This window comes from Macrobrachium nipponense, chromosome 43 (genome assembly GCF_015104395.2).
Source record: "Macrobrachium nipponense isolate FS-2020 chromosome 43, ASM1510439v2, whole genome shotgun sequence".
NCBI classification, from domain to species: Eukaryota; Metazoa; Arthropoda; class Malacostraca; order Decapoda; family Palaemonidae; genus Macrobrachium; species Macrobrachium nipponense.
This window is the reverse complement of record NC_061104.1, coordinates 28,217,339-28,237,631: the sequence shown is the minus strand read 5'-3', so window position 1 is coordinate 28,237,631 and position 20,293 is coordinate 28,217,339. Positions and strand designations below refer to the sequence as shown.

The window sequence follows — 20,293 nt, the reverse complement described above, 5'->3', positions numbered from 1 at the left end:
GCTTTGTAGCAGTAATTTGAACCAAGGTCCTTTGATTTGAACCACTGCCCGAGTTCCGGATGTCATCATAAAGGCGATATACAGCTTGGCGACATAATATACTCCCATATTTTCGTAAAGCCTCCATCGGACCTCACCCATATGATCAGTTATAGCTTCCGAAATCAGTATTTGTCGAGAGGCCTTGAGCTCTTGTCGTTAAGCGTAAACTGAACTAGTCTTCGCAGTTCTCATGATTTTTTTGTTTTTCGCCACTCCTTATAGTGTCATTTATACATTCATAGAATGCAATCTTTTTTACTTCAAAATACTTTTTCTTGAATTTGGGTAATAAGAGTGAATGTCAACTGAGAGTAGTTTCATTTCTTGGTAGAAAATACCGAAAAAGTCTAGATTAGTTTAATCGTTCAGGAATATCAAATTGCATGAATATTTTTATATATACAGAAAGTCTGTGATCCATGTATTCTGTCAGGCTTCTAGGAATGTTTTATAATTTTAACGTTCAACTTTGAATGCTTGTGTGACTGTATTCACTATTGAATTACAAATTTTATTAACCATTGACTTGTAATATTAAATATGAAAGAACTGTATCATTTGTTTGGAATGTTATTTCCACAAATTTAATTCTTTTGAATAATTACCGTGATCGTACTTACCATCTTTATATCCCCTGCTTGTTTCTTATTCTTATTTTTCTAAATTCAAACTCCCATGCCTCTTTCCCTCAGTTATGTACTATTATAATTGTCTTTTTAAAGGTATTTCGGATGTTTATATACCATGCATATTTCCCCACTCTTATATTCACAATGCTAAATCCTCTCCTTATTTCCCCAACTTTCCATATTCTTGCTCTATAGTTCCAGCAACGCTCCGCATCGACACGAAGACTGGTCACTGGTGACTCCCGTTTGTAAAGGCGGACGCAAAATGTCAGAAGTCACAAGGAAACCGCAGCTTGGAAATGTTTCCCTCCAGCCCAAGTAAGGAGGACTCTGGGAGAATTTCCCTCCTTCAACGCCCACGCCCACGCCCATTAGTCCTTGTTGTGGGGAACATGTATATAAGGCTTCCCAATTGCCGTCAGACGCAGACACGGCTTCCTCTCTCGCTGGATCACCATGAATGCTCTGGTAAGATCATAACGGGTGTTTAAGATGAGTTCGGCCCTGCTGGCTGTTGTGAAGACTCCATGATCAGTGTATTATAAAAGCTTTTCAAGATAAGGGAACCGACGAGTTTCATGTTTCACTTAGCTGTTGTTTATCTTTTTTCAGACATTGCTTACAATCGCAGCCACAGCTGCCTTCGCTAGTGCCCATCTAGGATACAGCCAAGCCTACGGTGCCCATCCAAACACATACCATGGTCTTGTGCCCCATGGGTATGGGTATACAGGCGTTTACCCTGCGTCTGTACCTGTTTCTCATGCACCTTTAACCTATAGCCATGCAGCCCCTGTGACATACAGTACCGCTCCTTACGCACCTGTTCAGTCCCAGTACCATGCCCAGGACGAGCTCGGCCAGTACACCTTCGGGTATGCCGGAGGTCCTTCCGCCCGCTCTGAGACCCGCGATGCATTTGGGGTCGTCAGGGGATCGTACAACTACATCGACTCTGAGGGGAAGGTCCAGACCCAGCATTATGTTGCCGATGCCCTTGGTTTCCGCGTGTCTGGCACTAACCTGCCCGTGGGCCCTGATGCCCCAGTAGCTGCTCCTTTGGCTGTTCCTGCTGTGCTTCCTGAACCTGTACAAGATACCCCAGAAGTCGCCGCTGCAAAGGCGGCTCATGAGGCAGCTATAACGAGGGCAGCTGCTGCCGCCGCCGCAGCTGCTCCAAAACGCAAAGAAGCGCTCTGTTTTGGCAGCCCACGCTCTGGGTGTGTACTCTCCACGTCGTTTCTCAATAGGATTCTCTGCTCCCTTGTCCTACGGCTACCCAACCGTCTATGGCGCTCACCATGCTCTTACTCCATATACCCATGCTACTAATACCTACCATATCCCATATACTCATGCCCATGCTTATGCCCCTCCCGCGCATGTGCATGTGCCGTCTGTCGCTGCCCATACCGTATCAGGAGCAGCTACTCCAAGTGGCACAACACTCCTCCAAGTAGAGAACAGTCCAAAACACGCAATTTCTTACCGCCTTCATTAAGGGAAAGATGCACAGCCTAAAGGAGCTGGGAAAGCCAGCCAGCCGTTGCTGGGTGAAGAAGGCGTTTGTACATATTAATCGGCGCAGAGCCTTTCTTCGACGAGTTATAAGAAGTTTCTTCTTTCAAAGCGTTTTGTTAAACTCGTCGTTGAAGCGTTGGCGCGCTTTTTCTAATCGTGTCCAAAAATGTAGAGAGCTTTTCGTGACCTTTGTGATCCTGATGAATTGCTTTTTCCGTCTTAAATACAATATATGACCCAAAAACGTCTTTAAAATTTCTTTACCTTGGAAGTGGGTAACTGTGTCTGCACGATCTAACAGATTATATAAATATTGTGAGCTCATTTCGGAGTGCATGGATTTTTTTAAACATTCTTACGACGTATAACCATCTTTTTTAAAAATTCATATACATTCTCACATAGAAGCGCAAACACACACACACACAAACATATATATATATATATATATATATATAATATATATATATATATATATATATATATATATACATACACACACACACACAAATATATATATATATATATATATATATATATATATATATATATATATATATAATATATATATATATGGAAAATTGGGCATCTGGAACGCCAGAATATTATAGAAAAAAAGCCAACGCAGCATTTACAGCTTATTGGCCAAATTTTCCATGCATTATCAATTCTCATCTTCACTGCTGTAGTACAAAATATACAAATTAAAAACAGACTAAGTAAAAGCAATGTAATGGGTAAATTGATACAATAGTTAAAATTATTTTTAAAAACCATGAAATCAGTAACATAATACAATAAAAATGAAAGGAAAAACTTTAAAAGTAGAAAGACTAATGCCTAACTCTGAAGACCCCCCCCAAAAAAAAATAAAAAGAAGATAAATAAATAAAAAACTGAGTGACGCCCTCATTTATGGAAGGGGGACCTCGTCTTATGCAATATACCAAACAAAGTGTAGAAGTGATCTGACTTTTTAATGGCGGGGGGGGAGGGCAAACTGCTTAATATTTAATGATTCCAGAATGGAGAGAGAGAGAGAGAGAGAGAGAGAGAGAGAGAGAGAGAGAGAGAGAGAGAGAGAGAGAAATAGTCACTGGGTCCCTGGACAACAATATTAAAATTCATACATGAAAATGAAATTTGACGCTTCTTGCAACGATGAATAACTCTAAGATGAGACTCAGTCTTTACTAAGGAGTCTTTTGGTGGCTCCTACATATTTCCTAGTTTTTCATTTCTATCAGTTGGAACAATAGACCACCAAAGATCTCTTCAAAGCAGGAATCTTATCTTTATGACAGAACAATAAATCCAGATAGTTAGGAATTTTATAAAATAATTAAATATTTAGTGAGGGAAACGTGTTCTGAAGTACCTTCCGTAGTTGCAGTTAATTGTATTGAATTGAATAAAGGAACAGAGGAATTGATTAATAGTTTGGCTAGGTTAGGTACAGATTGACGAGGTTAAAACTCCATCATTCGAAAGTTCTTTCACATATTTGTCGAATGAGGATGGAAATTACGAAATGTTTTGTATCATTTCACAGCACTGAAGCTGAGACTTGATTAAGTCTCTAAAATTTAGTCTATAAGCCACGCTGACTGTTTTCCATCATAGATTCTGGTCACTGAGACTTCTTCCACTTCACTCTTTGGTATCCCTTTCGTTCTCTCACCAATTATACGTACGGGTATACTTAAGTCAAAAACGTACTTTCCTTGATCTTGTAACCGGGGTATGACACATGTAATGTTTTGTTGAAGATGATTTACGAATTTTCAAAGTAATTTCGTATACCTGCAGGAAGCATCATCGTACTGATTGTTTGTACGGTTTCTAGAGTCAAGGGCCTTCCCTGTCTAACAGCTTTTACCCTTCTATTAGTTTATGCTACTCAGTCTCATGACGTGCCAACCAACCCCCCCCCCCCACCCCCACCCCGCGTAATTTCTGGTCTCGTACTTCTACCATTCAAACTTTCATAACCCTTCGTCCTTTATGTATGTTTTAATTCCACTTTGCTTTATTCTACTGTCTTTCACATAAATTAGCTTTTCTTAGTTTTTTTTATTCGACATAGAATGAGATGAGAACTTTGGTTTGTTTTGTTACCTCATATCGTAGAAAAAAAAAAATAAAATAAATAAAACATATCATACGACTGCAAGCGCTTAGAAAATTATGTTTTAGTTTTTGTAATAACAACATACTTCAAAACTTTTTATTATATGCAGACCCTAACAGCATCAGAGATGATGCTTCGTCCCTCCCCTCCCCCCTCTCTTCGAGAAATGAAGAAATTAGCAAATAAAAAGCAAGATATGTAAAGATTGAAAGATAGGATGACCTCATCAGGACGTGAGACCGAGATCTTAGAAGAGGGGTTGTTACGGGAGCCGTAAAGAAATCACACACCCACACTATACACACGGGGCGGGGGGTAGGGGGGCTGGATGGGATGAATTCTAGACTGGGACAGAACGAAGGAAACTGGTGGCTGATGATTTTGTGAGGTATTTGATTAACACTGTTTCCTGACAGGTTTTCGAGTGTTATGAAACCTAGACTACACGTAGAAACAAGCCCAAAGATTCCATAACTTTAGAAGTCAGGAGAAAAGGAAAAAGGAGATATTCGAATACAAATTTTTAAGAGAAGAATTTAGAAGATGCAGTTGTCTCTTCCCCAAATAATTTTCCTTTTACACTTCAGTTTTCATCCCTCATTCTGCTTCCTTCCACGGTCTCCCCTCGCCTACCAATCCAAACTCTAGGCTGATCAGCCTAACTGAACTGTTATTGCGCACCGAGAGAACATTGACCAAAAGAGTAACTACATTGAACGGTTTAATATCGGCTCAACATTCATAATATCAGTAAAGGAAAATCTGAGACTTGATAAGACTATTTGAGTATGTAAGAGTGTTATGAATCTGGAAAGTACTTCATCGCGTATTGATTAAAAGCAAAAGTTTGTTTGGCTCTATTGGTTTGTATTCTTACGAACCCTATTTTTTTTTTTCTCTCTCTCTCTCTCTGTTAATTTAAATCTATGAAATGTGCAGCACTGAATCGTGAAATATTGTTAGGGAAACTACCAGATTGTTCAGTATGGTTTGTTAACAGTTTTCGTATAATAGAGTATTATTTTTGTTATCTCCAAAAACGTTGGCATTAAACCTTTCCTGATTTTGCTCGATTCTATGGAATGCCTTCTATATACGTAATCATGGAAAAGTATAAAATGATATAAAAGTCTTTTAACGATGTTTTTGTTTTTATTTTAAAGGATTTAACAGTCACACATAATTCTGATCACAGCCCGAATGTCTCTACTACATTAGTACCCACCGAAGTGGAGGCGAGTCAACACAGAATTACACCGGTTCATTGAGGTCCTTCGGAAGGAGACCAATCAACCAACTGATATTCATGTGCTCTACGTCGCCCGATCCACGGAAAAGGACAGCACAAACACGATGAAACAAAAAAACAAAAAAAACAAACAAACAGAGAAACCGCCTATTTGCGGGCGTCGGGGCGGCAGCAGCTGCAGTGGCGGCTTCGTCGTAAGCAATCCTCCGGAAGGCAGTTTTGGCGCAGCCACCTCTGGGGTATTCCTGGACGGGTTCTGGCAGAGGTCCTGAAGAGCCAGAGTGGGAGCGGCTGCTGGGGCATCGGGGCCAGCCCCCCCCCCCCACGGGCAGATTGGTGCCAGAGACGCGGAAGCCGAGGGGCATCAGCCACGTAGTGCTGAGTCTGAATCTTGCCGTCGGAGTCAACGTAGTTGTAGGATCCTCTGACGATCCCGAAGGCATCGCGGGTTCTCAGAACGGGCAGCAGGACGCCGGCATACCCGAAGGAGTATTGGCCGAGAGCTCCGTTCCTAGGGACATGGTACTGAGACTGGATGGGAGGTACGGGGGCGTAGGGGAGGGCACTGTAAGCTACAGGAGCCACGTTGCTGTAGGCCAAGGGAGCAGGAGACACGGAGAAGGCTCCTGCAGCCGGGAGCACTCCAGCATAGCCGTGGGGGAGGAGGCCTGAGTAGAGCCCTGGGTAAGCGCCGTAGATTCCTGGGTGTCCTAAGATCTGGGCACTACCATATGCAGCTACAGCCGCGAGGGAAAGAACTGTCTGTGAGGAAAAATATATTATTTGTAAATATTTTGATATTAAAATCATATGAATTTGAATTAGAATATTAGCAAAAGATCGAACAGCTCTTCCCTATAGAGATTCAGATCGAATTACATAAAATGTTTTGCAGTTTTCAATGAATATCGCTTAAATTCCATTTCGAATTTTCCCAGATGAATTCAAAACAAAAGGCTGTAAGAATATATTACTGTTACAATTAGACGTAACATAATTTACATCTTAAAAGCCTCGACAAATTACACCTTCCGAGTTATGTTAATCTTTTCTTAAGTCACAGCAAATAAAGAAGAAGATTTTCATAGACGAAAAGAAAGCGAAGTTTACCAGAGCATTCATGGTGACCCAGCGAGAGGCAGAGACTGTCTGAGTCCGTTGGCCGCTGAGGATCCTTTTATAGGAGCAGGTAAGGGCAACAAGGTCTGTGGGGCGTGGACAGGGAAACGGGGAAATCTACCTTAGGGCAGAGGTGACCGTTGGAGTTTTTACAAACCCATAGTAGTATATCGTGTCTATAGATTATCATACAAAGATCTAAAACTTCTCGTGTTTTCGCTTCGGTAACGTTGTTTTAATTTATTAATATTATATATTATTTCTTAGCATATCCACAAGCATCGGCTTACTTTTCCATCTAAACGCCAAACTAACACAGCCTAGCTGGACTGTTATTGACTAATATATTACACATTTGTGCAGTACAATTAAGCAATCTATAAAGGTTTTTTTGAGTTAGGCCACAAAGTAGCGGCTACTAGGGTTTTTTTTTTTTTTTTCTTATTTATTATATGTAAAGTGTAAAAAAATTAATTTGCCAAATGAAATATGCATATTATTTATTATATGGTACTTGCAGACGCTATTTACATCAATATTTCTCCGTACTAAATGCAGTAGTGTAAAATTCTATTCCCATTCCTGGTCTGGGGAAATTATCAGGTAAATCAAAATTTCTTGCGAAATGAACCAAATGCAGAATTATGTTGTCTTTCAGTTGAAACCAGTATAGAGTTATATTTGTTTCAAGATATTTACTTCAGAGATACCATAAACATATAGGCAGTTTTCGAACACACTTTTGCATCTTGTTTGTAAAGTTTGTCATCAGATGAAAATAAATTGCAGCTTTAATTATCAGAATTACCATAAAAACAATATGTTGAACTGAACGTATAATCGGTAACTATATGCAGTTCAACAAAACCTCGTCATATGAAGAAATGAATAAAAATTCATTTAGAATAGTTTTCGACTAATCAGGCAAATGCATAAAAAATATACAAGCAAACCTTTCAACTTCCAACCCAGATGAAACACACATTTTACACACAAGGAATTGTGCATTAACTATATTACAACAAAAATTAGTAACTTTTTAATATTTCTCTGGACATAAAAAACTCATCTATGTACCACTCACCCTGCAATAGGGACATTCACATATAGCTGCTGAAGACACAGAAAGGCATGTAGTACAAGAACCTAAAATTGCAAATATAGCTCATCGAATTGACAGTTTATTGATGTATATGCATGGCTTTGAAGTCTCCCAAACCCGAATTAGAGTGGATTTAAGAATAGGACATACAGCGAAAGCTATCCTACGTGTACCATTTGTCAGTCTTGGTCAAGCCAACCCTTCTGCAATTCAAAATTACTTCGTGAATGCAGCTGAAGAAGGTGAAAAGTGCAGACAGTCTACAATCATGGTAGCTTTTGACCAACCAATTTCCTCTAAAGCTCGTGAAAGGGTTCTGTCACGGTAACATATCCTTTTATTAATCTATCGGCTCTATTTGTACTCCTTGCAAATTCCTTAGCTATCTGGGGATAACAGTAAATCCAAGTGCAGTAGAGGGCGTCATGAATCAAGTTGAAATGAAACTTGAAGATACTGAACCGTGTGCAAGAACTGAAAACCTTTGGTTGTATTATTTTAGATACATTACTATTGTGGTCACTTTGATCTTCATCTGTACAATGTAAAACTCATTTTAACCTTCTTGCGAGTAGCAGGACACCTGAATAATGCAAGGTCTGCTCAAGTGTATCCTTAGCAAGTGTGTGAACTGAAAACAATCATGAAGCCACAGGAATATCAAAAGTTAATAACGCAAGATATTTTAACAATTGAAAGATCTGACAAATTCACGTCGCAGACCTGGATTACTAAGACAAGTGAGCAAGTCCTCATGGGCTCCATCAAAACATGTGGAGGTCTCACTCGAGGTTATGGAATAAAACCATCAATTGTCAGAAAGTTGGTTTAGTCAGAGTCTGCAACTGCCAGTATTATCAAAGCTGTTGAGTTTGTTTCTGCGTTTGCTAATGCCACTTCAGAGCGGCATATTTACATTTGTGAATCTTGGTAAATTCGAGATCTTACTGACATTGCTGACATGAGTACACCTTCAAAGGCTGGCTGGCTATATAAATCCACTTAACTAATCTACATCTCTCCTACCCTTCGTAATTTAAAAAATCCTCAATGGCCGCCATTTTGTGGACATAACTCTAGGACTTGTCATAGGATTTTTTGAGGACTTTATGGGTGAAGATCAAACAGATCACCTCTGTGCATTCCCAAAGTCTCAGTTTGTCAATCTAAAATTCTGGGGTCGAGCCCTGTTTCTGCAAAATTATATCTCGAAAATGTTGACCAAAAGGGTATCTGCACTGAACCCGTCGGTATCAGCTAGACTTGAAGTTAGAATAAAAAAAATCGAAACTGATAATTATATAGTGTGACTGAATTGCTTCTAACTATTCATTTTCTGCTCTTCAACCCCGTTTTTTTATTATATGCCCATTGAATTTGTTGCACTGGATCTTGAAATATTGTAAAAGATAAATAGATAAATAAATAAATAAAAAAACACTACCAACATGTTCGATATAGTTTGTTACTAGTTTTCATATCATACTATAATGGGCGTAATGTCTGTCTGTCTGTCATTCAATCACGGCCAAACGGCTGGTCATGGGCATGAAACTTGGCAGGGTTATGGTGGGGACCCCTAAGATGGTTTGTAATGGGGTTTCATCCAACCTAACCCCCTCCTTTGTAGGGGGTGGGGGTGAGAAGGGATTCCCTGAAACTGAGCTGTTTCTGGCCGTGAAACGAGGCTGGTTATTCCCGTAGACTTGGTTACTTTACGATTTTTCATACATAATTTCTGTACAACTTCCCCAGAGAAAGTCGCGAATATTTCAGCTCGGACACAATAGAAGATGAAAATTATCATTAATATCCGCAAGATTTTTTGAATAACTTAAATCCATCGGGACTGCCAGTGCACAAAATAACGTTGAAGAAGTACTGCCCGGTAATGTTGCTTCGGAATTTCGATCCTGCCAATGGACATTGCAACGGAACGAGGTACACCGTTATGGAGCTAAACTCCCACGACATCGAAGCAGTGATAGCAACGGGCCCTCACACCGGCAAACGTCTGTTCATCCCCCGGATTCCTCTGATGCCTTCGGACAACCAGTTTCTGTTCCAGTTACGGCGCAGGCAGTTTCCCATCAACCTGGCCTTCTCATTCACTGCAAACAAGTCGCAGGGATCGTGTTGGTGTGCTTCTGCCGTCACCCATGTTCACGCATGGCCAACTGTATGTGGCGATGAGCAGAGCAACTGACTCTACCAACTTGAAATTAAGTTGTGGACAAACTGATAACATTGTGCACAAAGAGATTCTGTAGTAGGTATGTATAAAAATCGCCCTTATTTTAATATTGCTGAACAAATAGTACATATAAATTTTTCACTTCTACACCAGTATTTTATCACCCATCGTCGATGGGTCAGTTTGCTAGTAATAACTAATCAGAGTATTTTCTTTGTAGTTTCCAAAGACGTTGGAATTAAACCTTTCATAATTTTTTTTATTTATGTGAATGCCTTCTGTATATTAGTCATGGAAATGTATAGGAAAATTTTGAAAAGTTTGTCAATATTTTGATTTATTATGAAGGATTTAACAGTCACACATAACTCTGATCACAGCCCGAATGTCTCTCTACATTATATACACGAAGTGGAGGCGAGTCAACACAGAATTACACCAGTTTGTGAAGTCCCTCGGAAGGAGACCAATCAACCAACTGATACTCATGTGCTCAACGTCGCCCGATCCACGGAAAAGGAGAGCCACAAACACGATGAAATAAACAAACAAACCGAGAAACCGCCTATTTGCGGGCATCGGGGGCGGCAGCAGCTGCAGCGGCGGCTTCGTCGTAAGCAATCCGGAAGGCAGTTTTGGCGGCAGCCACTTCTGGGGTATCCTGGACGGGTTCTGGCAGAGGTCCTGGAAGAGCCAGAGGAGCGGCTGCTGGGGCATCGGGAGCCACGGGTAGATTGGTGCCAGAGACGCGGAAGCCGAGGGCATCAGCTACGTAGTGCTGAGTCTGAATCTTGCCGTCGGAGTCGACGTAGTTGTAGGATCCTCTGACGATCCCGAAGGCATCGCGGGTCTCAGAACGGGCAGCAGGACCGCCGGCATACCCGAAGGAGTACTGGCCGAGTTCGTCCTGGGCATGGTACTGAGACTGGATGGGAGCTACGGGGGCGTAGGGGAGGGCACTGTAAGCTACAGGAGCCACGTTGCTGTAGGCCAAGGGAGCAGGAGACACGGAGAAGGCTCCTGCAGCCGGGAGCACTCCAGCATAGCCGTGGGGGAGGAGGCCTGAGTAGAGCCCTGGGTAAGCGCCGTAGATTCCTGGGTGTCCTAAGATCTGGGCACTACCACATGCAGCTACAGCCGCGAGAGAAAGAACTGTCTGTGAGGAAAAATATATTATTTGTAAATATTTTGATATTAAAATCATATGGATTTCATTTAAAATATTAGGTAAAGATTCAAATCGAATTACATGAAATGTTTTCAGTTTCCAATGAATATCGCTTAAATTCCATTTCGAATTTTTCCAGATGAATTCAAAACAAAAGGATGTAAGAATATATTAGTGTTACAATTAGACGTAGCATAATTTGCATCGTAAGAACCTTGACAAGTGACACCTTTTTTGAGTTAATGCTTTCTTAAGTCACTGCAAATAAAGAAGAAGATTTTCATAGACGAAAAGAAAGCGAAGTTTACCAGAGCATTCATGGTGATCCAGCGAGAGGCAGAGACTGTCTGAGTCCGTTGGCCGCTGAGGATCCTTTTATAGGAGCAGGTAAGGGCAAGGTCTGTGGGGCGTGGACAGGGAAACGGGGAAATCCTCCTCAGGGCAGAGGTGACCGTTGGAGTTTTTGCAAACCATAGTATATCGCATCTATACATTATCATCCAAAGATCTAAAGTTTTCGTGTTGTGGCTTCGGTAACGTTGTTTTCATTTATTAATATTATATATATTATATTGCTTTTCATATCCACAAGCATCGGTTTACTTTTCCATCTAAACGCCAAACTATCACAGCCTAGCTGAATTGTTATTGAATAATATATTACATGTTTGTGCAGTACAATGAAAATAACCTATAAAGATTTTTTGAGTTAGGCCACAAAATGGCGGCCATTAGGGTGTTTGTAATTTTTCTTATTCATTATATGTAACGTGTAAAAAAATTAATTTGGCAAATGAAATATACATATTTTTTATAACATGGTATTTACAGACGCTATTTACATTAATTCTTTCAGTACTAAATGCAGCAGTGTAAATCCTGTGCCTTGATGTTTAAGTTTTATTGTCACGTGATGTTTATATTCCCATTTCTTGTCATGTTTATGACATTGCAATGAGATGAAAATAGATTGCAGCTTTAATAATCAGAATTACCATATAATCAGTAACTGTGCAATTCAACAAAACCCCGTCATGGAAAGAAATGAAAAACAAAATTCCTTTAAATTAATTTTGGACTTATCTAGGAAATGTATGAAAACTAATAAAAACTATTCAAGCAAAAATAACTTCAACCTGATGAAACACTCATTTTACACGCAAGGAATTATTCATTAACTGAATTACTCAAAAGTATGAATAACTATTTAATATTTCTCTTCAATTATTTTCTTTAGCAGCTTATGAAATTAGGAAATTAACTGTGTACCATCCACCCATAAAGCAGGACTATTCGCTTATGGCTGCTGAAGACATAGAAATATTTTGTACAAGAACCTGAAAGAGCAATATACCCTATCGACCTGACACTTCATATAGAAGTGTAGGCACGGCTTTGAAGTCTCCCGAGCCCAAATTAGAGTGGATATATTGTAAAAGCCGATTCCTATCTATACTATTTGTCATTCTTGGTCCTCCCAACCCTTCTGCTGTTTAAAATTGGCTCTTGAACACTGTTGAGGAAGGTGACAAGAGTGGGCAATCTACAATCATAGCAACCGTTGACCAACTACTTTTCTCTAAAACTTTTGAAGTGGTTCTTCCTACCCTCATTCATCTTTTTAGGAGCCACAGGGACAATAATGGTTGGAGGTTACTATGAAGAACTATGGGAGACAGTGCATGCAAAGAATGTGTTGCTCATATGAAGACTAGACATCTAGACATGCATATACCAGAATCTTTGACCTCATTTTCTTACTCAGCATGCATTAGCAGCACTGTTGTTAGAATCACCTTTGATTATCGAGACTGTTAAAAGAAACTTACAAACTTGCCTACGTGTCTTTTCTTCACAACTTTCTCTTTGCTCATATTGTTTGGTTTTATGTACAGCCCTCCTGTGGTGATTCCCTGTCACGTAGCTCCTGCAGAATAGGAGAGTCTTTAGTTTTTTGTTTTTTTTTTTTTTTTTCTTGTATGATCTCTCATTTTCAGTCGATTTTGTGTTATGTAGTCATGGTGCACAATGTTCAAATGCTCTCTCGCCTGACTTAAAATTTGTTCTAGGTTCAAATAGCCTATATGCTTCACTTTCATGTCTGATCACAATATTCATTTGAGATCTAAAGAATCTTAAACAGTTTCTCAGATATATTGGTTCACCATAGTTTAGTACTTTAAAGACTGTAAGAATTATTTTGTATTCTATTCTTGCTTTTACTGGGAGCCAATGTAGCTCAATTAGTGCAGGGGTAATTCTGGCACGGTGACGTATCTTTTTATTAATCTTAGGGCTCTACTTGGTACTCCTTGCAATTTCCTTAGCTATCTGGCGATAACAGTAGATTCAAAGTGCAGTAGAGGGCATTATGAATCAAGTTGAAATGAAATTAAAAGATACTGAACCATGTGTAAGAACTGAAAACCTTTGGTTGTATTATTTTCGATAAATTACTATTGTGAAACTCTGTACGAGCAGCGCATTGTGGTCACGTTGATCTTCATCTGTACAATGTAAAAGTCATTTTAACCTTCTTGCGAGCAGCAGGACACCTGAATAATGCGAGGTCTGCTCAAGTGTATCCGTAGCAAGTGTGTGAACTGAAAACAATCATGAAGCCACAAGAATATCAAAAGTTTACAACGCAAGAATATTTCACAATTGAAAGACCTGACAAATTCAGGTCACGGACTGGATTACTATGATAAGTGAGCAAGTCCTTATGGGCTCCATCAAAACATCTGGAGGTCTCACTCGAGTCATGGAATGAAACCAGGAATTGCCGGAAAGTTGGTTTAGTCAGAGTCTGCAACCACCAGTATTATCAATGCTGTTGAGTCTGTTTGCGGGTTTGCTATTACCACTTCAGAGCGGCTATTGACATTCGAGATCTTACTGATATTGCAGACATGAGAACACCCTCAAAGACTGGCTGGTTATGCAAATCCACTTAACTAATCTGCATCTGTCTTAACCTCCATAATTAAAAAAATCCACAATGGCCGCCATAAGTCACAAGATTTTTGGGGGACTTTATGGGTGAAGATCAAACAGATCACCTCTGTGCGTTCCCAAAGTCTCAGTTTGTCAATCTTAATTCTGAGGTTGAGCTCTGTGCTGAATTATATCTCGAGAGAATGTTTACCAAAAGGGTATCTGCACTGAACCCGTCAGTATCAGCTAAAGACTCAAAATTACTGTAAACAAAGATCGAAACTGATAATTTAATAGTATAACTGAATTGCTTTCAATATTGATTTTTTTCTTTACAAAGGTGGTTTATATTATAACCCATAGAATTTGTTGCATTGAACCTTAAAATTTTGTTTAAAAAAAAGAAAAAAAAAAGACTACCAGCATATTCAGCATAGTTTGTTACTAGATATCGTAGAATAATCCGGGTATTATCTCTGTTATCTTCAAAATCGTTGGCATTAAACCTTTCATGAATTTGTTGGATTGATGTGAATGCATTTCTATATAGTCATGGAAATGTTATAGATGATATAAAAGAGTCTTTTAATAATATTTTGTTTTTATTTTAAAGGATTTAACAGTCACACATAACTCTGATCACAGCCCGAATGTCTCTCTACATTATATACACGAAGTGGAGGCGAGTCAACACAGAATAACACCAGTTTATGAAGTCCTTCAGAAGGAGAACCGATCAACCAACTGATATTCATGTGCTCTACGTCGCCCGATCCAGGGAAAAGGAGATAGCCACAAACACGATGAAACAAACAAACAAACAAACAGAGAGGCCGCCTATTTGCGGGCATCGGGGGCGGCAGCAGCTGCAGCGGCGGCTTCGTCGTAAGCAATCCGGAAGGCAGTTTTGGCGGCAGCCACCTCTGGGGTATCCTGGACGGGTTCTGGCAGAGGTCCTGGAAGAGCAGCCAGAGGAGCGGCTGCTGGGGCATCGGGAGCCACGGGCAGATTGGTGCCAGAGACGCGGAAGCCGAGGGCATCAGCTACGTAGTGCTGAGTCTGAATCTTGCCGTCGGAGTCGACGTAGTTGTAGGATCCTCTGACGATCCCGAAGGCATCGCGGGTCTCAGAACGGGCAGCAGGACCGCCGGCATACCCGAAGGAGTATTGGCCGAGCTCGTCCTGGGCATGGTACTGAGACTGGATGGGAGCTGCTTTTCAACCCCGTTTTTTTATTATCCCATTAAATTTGTTGCACTAGATCTTGAAATATTGTAAAAAATAAATAAATAAATAAAAAAACACTACCAACATGTTCGATATAGTTTGTTACTAGTTTTCATATCATACTATAATGGGGGTAATGTCTGTCTGTCTGTCTGTCTGTCTGTCTGTCATTCAATCATGGCCAAACGGCTGGTCAGATGGGCATGAAACTTGGCAGGGTTATGGTGGGGACCCCTAAGATGGTTTGTAATGGGGTTTCATCCAACCTACCCCACTCCTTTGTAAGGGGTGGGGGTGAGAAGGGATTCCCTGAAACGGAGCTGTTTCTGGCCGTGAAACGAGGCTGGTTATTCCCGTAGACTTGGTTACTGTACGATTTTTTTTAGATAATTTCTGTACAACTTCCCCGGAGAATGTCGCGAATATTTCAGCTCGGACACAATAGAAGATGAAAATTATCATCAATATCCGCAAGATTTTTTTAATAACTTAAATCCATTGGGACTGCCAGTGCACAAAATAACGTTGAAGAAGTACTGCCCGGTAATGTTGCTTTGGAATTTCGATCCTGCCAATGGAGATTACAACAGAACGAGGTACACTGTTATGGAGCTAAACTCCCACGACATCGAAGTAGTGATAGCAACGGGCCCTCACACCGGCAAACGTCTGTTCATCCCCCGGATTCCTCTGATGCCTTCGGACAACCAGTTTCCGTTCCAGTTACGGTGCAGGCAGTTTCCCATCAACCTGGCCTTCTCATTCACTGCAAACAAGTCGCAGGGGTCGTGTTGGTGTGTTTCTGCCGTCACCCATGTTCACGCATGGCCAACTGTATGTGGCGATGAGCAGAGCAACTGACTCTGACAACTTGAAATTAAGTAGTGGACAAACTGATAACATTGTGTACAAAGAGATTCTGTAGTAGGTATGTATAAAAATCGCCCTTATTTTAATATTGCTGAACAAATAGTACATATAAATTTTTCACTTCTACACCCGTATTTTATCATCCATCGTAGATGGGTCAGTTTGCTAGTAATAACTAATCAGAGTATTTTCTTTGTAGTTTCCTAAGACGTTGGAATTAAACCTTTCATAATTTTTTTTATTTATGTGAATGCCTTCTGTATATAGTCATGGAAATGTATAGGAAAATATTGAAAAGTTTGTCTATATTTTGATTTTATAATGAAGGATTTAACAGTCACACATAACTCTGATCACAGCCTGAATATCTCTCTACATTATATACACGAAGTGGAGGCGAGTCAACACAGAATTACACCAGTTTATGAAGTCCTTCGGAAGGAGACCAATCAACCAACAGATATTCATGTGCTCTACGTTGCCCGATCCACGGAAAAGGAGACAGCCACAAACACGATGAAACAAACAAATAATCAAACAAACAAACAGAGAAGCCGGCTATTTGCGGGCATCGGGGGCGGCAGCAGCTGCAGTGGCGGCTTCGTCGTAAGCAATCCGGAAGGCAGTTTTGGCGGCAGCCACCTCTGGGGTATCCTGGACGGGTTCTGGCAGAGGTCCTGGAAGAGCCAGAGGAGCGGCTGCTGGGGCATCGGGAGCCACGGGCAGATTGGTGCCAGAGACGCGGAAGCCGAGGGCATCAGCCACGTAGTGCTGAGTCTGAATCTTGCCGTCGGAGTCTACGTAGTTGTAGGATCCTCTGACGATCCCGAAGGCATCGCGGGTCTCAGAACGGGCAGCAGGACCGCCGGCATACCCGAAGGAGTATTGGCCGAGCTCGTCCCTGGGCATGGTACTGAGACTGGATGGGAGCTACGGGGACAAGTAGGTGGGAGGGCACTGTAAGCTACAGGAGCCACGTTGCTGTAGGCCAAGGGAGCAGGACACGGAGAAGGCTCTGCAGCCGGGAGCACTCCAGCATAGCCGTGGGGAGGAGGCCTGAGTAGAGCCCTGGGTAAGCGCCGTAGATTCCTGGGTGTCCTAAGATCTGGGCACTACCACATGCAGCTACAGCCGCGAGAGAAAGAACTGTCTGTGAGGAAAAATATATAGTTATTTGTAAAATATTTTGATATTCATCTATGGATTTCATTTAAAATAGGTAAAGATTCAACTCGAATTACTTGAAATGTTTTGCAGTTTCCAATGAATTTAGCTCAAATTCCATTTCGAATTTTTCCAGATGAATTCAAAACAAAAGGCTGTAAGAATATATTAGTGTTACAATTAAACATAGCATAATTTGCATCTTAAAAGCCTCTACAAATTACACTTCAGAGTTAATGTTTTCTTATGTCACACCAAATAAAGAAGAAGATTTTCTTAGACGAAAAGAAAGCGAAGTTTACCAGAGCATTCATGGTGATCCAGCGAGAGGCAGAGACTGTCTGAGTCCGTTGGCCGCTGAGGATCCTTTTATAGGAGCAGGTAAGGGCAAGGTCTGTGGGGCGTGGACAGGGAAACGGGGAAATCCTCCTCAGGGCAGAGGTGACCATTAGAGTTTTTACAAACCCAGAGTATATCGTAGCTATACATTATCATACAAAGATCTAAAACTTTTCGTGTTTTGGCTTCGGTAACGTTGTTTTCGTGTATTAATATTATATATTATTTCTTAGCATATCCACAAGCATTGGTTTACTTTTCCATCTAAGCTGTTATTCACCAATATATTAGATATTTGTGCAGTCAAATTAAAAAACCTATCAAGGTTTTTGAGTTAGGCCACAAAATGGCTGTCAGTAGGTGATTTTAAAGTTTCTCATTTATTTCGTTTAAAAAGTAAAAAAAATAATAATGATAAATGCAAATTATTTATTATATGGTACTTGCAGACGCTATTTACATCAACATTTTTCAGTACTAAATGCAGCAGTGTAAATTTCTATGCCTTGATTTTCAAGTTTTATTGGCACGTGATGTTAAAATTCCCATTTCTGGTCTGGGAAAATTACAGGTAAATAAAGATTTCTAGCGAAATTAATCAAATGCAGAAATATGTTGTGTTTCAGTTGAAACCAAATTGACCTCTTTAAGTCAAACCAGTATAGAGTTATATTTGTTTTAAGATATCTACTTCAGAGATACCATAAACATATGGGTAGTATTTGAACACATACTTTTAAATCTTCTTTGTGAAGTTTGTCATAGGTCACATGTTTATGACATTGTAATCAGATGAAAATAAACTACAGCTTTAATGATCGGAATTACCATAAAAACAATATATTGAACTGACCGTATAATCGGTAACTATATGCAGTTCAACAAAACCTCGTCATATGAAGAATTGAATAAAAATTCATTTAGAATAGTTTTTGACTAATCAGGCAAATGCATAAAAAATATACAAGCAAACTTAACTTCAACCAGATGAAACACACATTTTACACACAAGGAATTGTGCATTAACTATATTACAACAAAAATTAGTAACTTTTTAATATTTCTCTGGACATAAAAAACTCATCTATGTACCACTCACCCTGCAATAGGGACATTCACATATAGCTGCTGAAGACACAGAAAGGCATGTAGTACAAGAACCTAAAATTGCAAATATAGCTCATCGAATTGACAGTTTATTGATGTATATGCATGGCTTTGAAGTCTCCCAAACCCGAATTAGAGTGGATTTAAGAATAGGACATACAGCGAAAGCTATCCTACGTGTACCATTTGTCAGTCTTGGTCAAGCCAACCCTTCTGCAATTCAAAATAGCCTCTCGAATGCTGCTGAAGAAGATGAAAAGTGAGACAGTCTACAGTCATGGTAGCCGTTTGACCAACCAATTTTCCTCTAAAGCTCGTGAAATGATTCTGTCACGGTAACGTATCCTTTTGTTAATCTATCGGCTCTATTTGTACTCCTTGCAAATTCCTTAGCTATCTGGGGATAACAGTAAATCCAAGTGCAGTAGAGGGCGTCATGAATCAAGTTGAAATGAAACTTAAAGATACTGAACCTGTAAGAACTGAAAACCTTTGGTTGTATTATTTTAGATACATTACTATTGTGGTCACTGGGATCTTCATCTGTACAATGTAAAACTCATTTTAACCTTCTTGCGAGCAGCAGGACACCTGAATAATGCGAGGTCTGCTAAATGTATCCATAGCAAGTGTGTGAACTGAAAACAATCATGAAGCCACAGGAATATCGAAAGTTTACAACGCAAGGATATTTCACAATTGAAAGACCTGACAAATTCAGGTCACGGACCTGGATTACTATGACAAGTGAGCAAGTCCTCATGGGCTCCATCAAAACATCTGGAGGTCTCACTCGAGTCATGAAATAAAACCATCAATTGTCAGTAAGTTGGTTTGAGTCAGTGGACTGCAACTACCCAGTATTATCAATGCTGTTGTGTTCTGTTTGCGGTTTGCTATTACCACTTCCATGCGGCTATTGACATTCGGGATCTTACTGATATTGCTGACATGAGTACACCTTCAAAGACTTGGTGGTTATGCAAATCCACTTAAATAATCTACATCTGTCTTAACCTCCGTAATTTAAAAAATCCACAATGGCCGCCATTTCGTGGCCATAAGCTCTGGGACATGTCACAGGATTTTTGAGGGGACTTTATGGGTGAAGATCAAACAGATCACCTCTGTGCATCCCCAAAGTCTCAGTTTGTCAATCTAAATTCTGAGGTTGAGCCCTATTTGTGCTAAATTATATCTCGAGAAAATGTTGACCAAAAGGAAAAGGGTATCTGCACTGGACCAGTCAGTATCAGCTAAAGACTCAAAATTACTGCAGACAAAGATCGAAACTGATAATTTAATAATATAACTGGATTGCTTTCAATATTGATTTTTTTGCTTTACAAAGCTTGTTTTTATTATAACCCATAGAATTTGTTGCACTGAATCTTAACCATTTTGTTTAAAACAAAAAAAAGACTACCAGCATATTCAGCATAGTTTGTACTAGATATCGTAGAATAATCGGGTATTATCTCTTGTATCTTCAAA

The 20,293-nt window shown here is 40.1% G+C and overlaps 2 protein-coding genes and 3 pseudogenes across 2 annotated transcripts; 1 reads left to right on the top strand and 4 right to left on the bottom strand.

Moving 5' to 3' along the window:
• Positions 1-870: 870 nt before the first annotated feature.
• LOC135213932 (cuticle protein 19.8-like) lies at positions 871-2,415 on the top strand (annotated as a pseudogene).
• Positions 2,416-5,574: 3,159 nt separating this feature from the next.
• On the bottom strand, positions 5,575-6,706 carry LOC135213854 (uncharacterized; annotated as a pseudogene).
• Positions 6,707-10,323: 3,617 nt separating this feature from the next.
• On the bottom strand, positions 10,324-11,499 carry LOC135213612 (cuticle protein 6-like). Its single transcript, XM_064247636.1, has 2 exons — positions 11,464-11,499; positions 10,324-11,143 (listed from the first exon to the last, which is right to left on the bottom strand). Exons 1-2 carry the CDS (start codon positions 11,473-11,475, stop codon positions 10,553-10,555), a joined length of 603 nt encoding a protein of 200 aa, XP_064103706.1. The 5' UTR covers positions 11,476-11,499; the 3' UTR covers positions 10,324-10,552.
• Positions 11,500-14,693: 3,194 nt separating this feature from the next.
• On the bottom strand, positions 14,694-15,435 carry LOC135213853 (cuticle protein 6-like). Its single transcript, XM_064247954.1, has 2 exons — positions 15,405-15,435; positions 14,694-15,303 (listed from the first exon to the last, which is right to left on the bottom strand). The coding sequence occupies exons 1-2, from the start codon at positions 15,433-15,435 to the stop codon at positions 14,930-14,932; spliced, it is 405 nt and encodes a 134-aa protein (XP_064104024.1). The 3' UTR covers positions 14,694-14,929.
• Positions 15,436-16,487: 1,052 nt separating this feature from the next.
• Positions 16,488-17,691, bottom strand: LOC135213613 (cuticle protein 6-like; annotated as a pseudogene).
• Positions 17,692-20,293: the final 2,602 nt, after the last annotated feature.

Coding starts and splice junctions, on each gene's coding strand:
- LOC135213853 (XM_064247954.1), bottom strand. CDS start 15,435: ATGAAAACTAGTAACAAACTATATCGAACAT. Junction 15,304..15,404: donor TAACAAACTATATCGAACAT/GTTGGTAGTGTT, acceptor GTTGAAAAGCAG/CTCCCATCCAGTCTCAGTAC.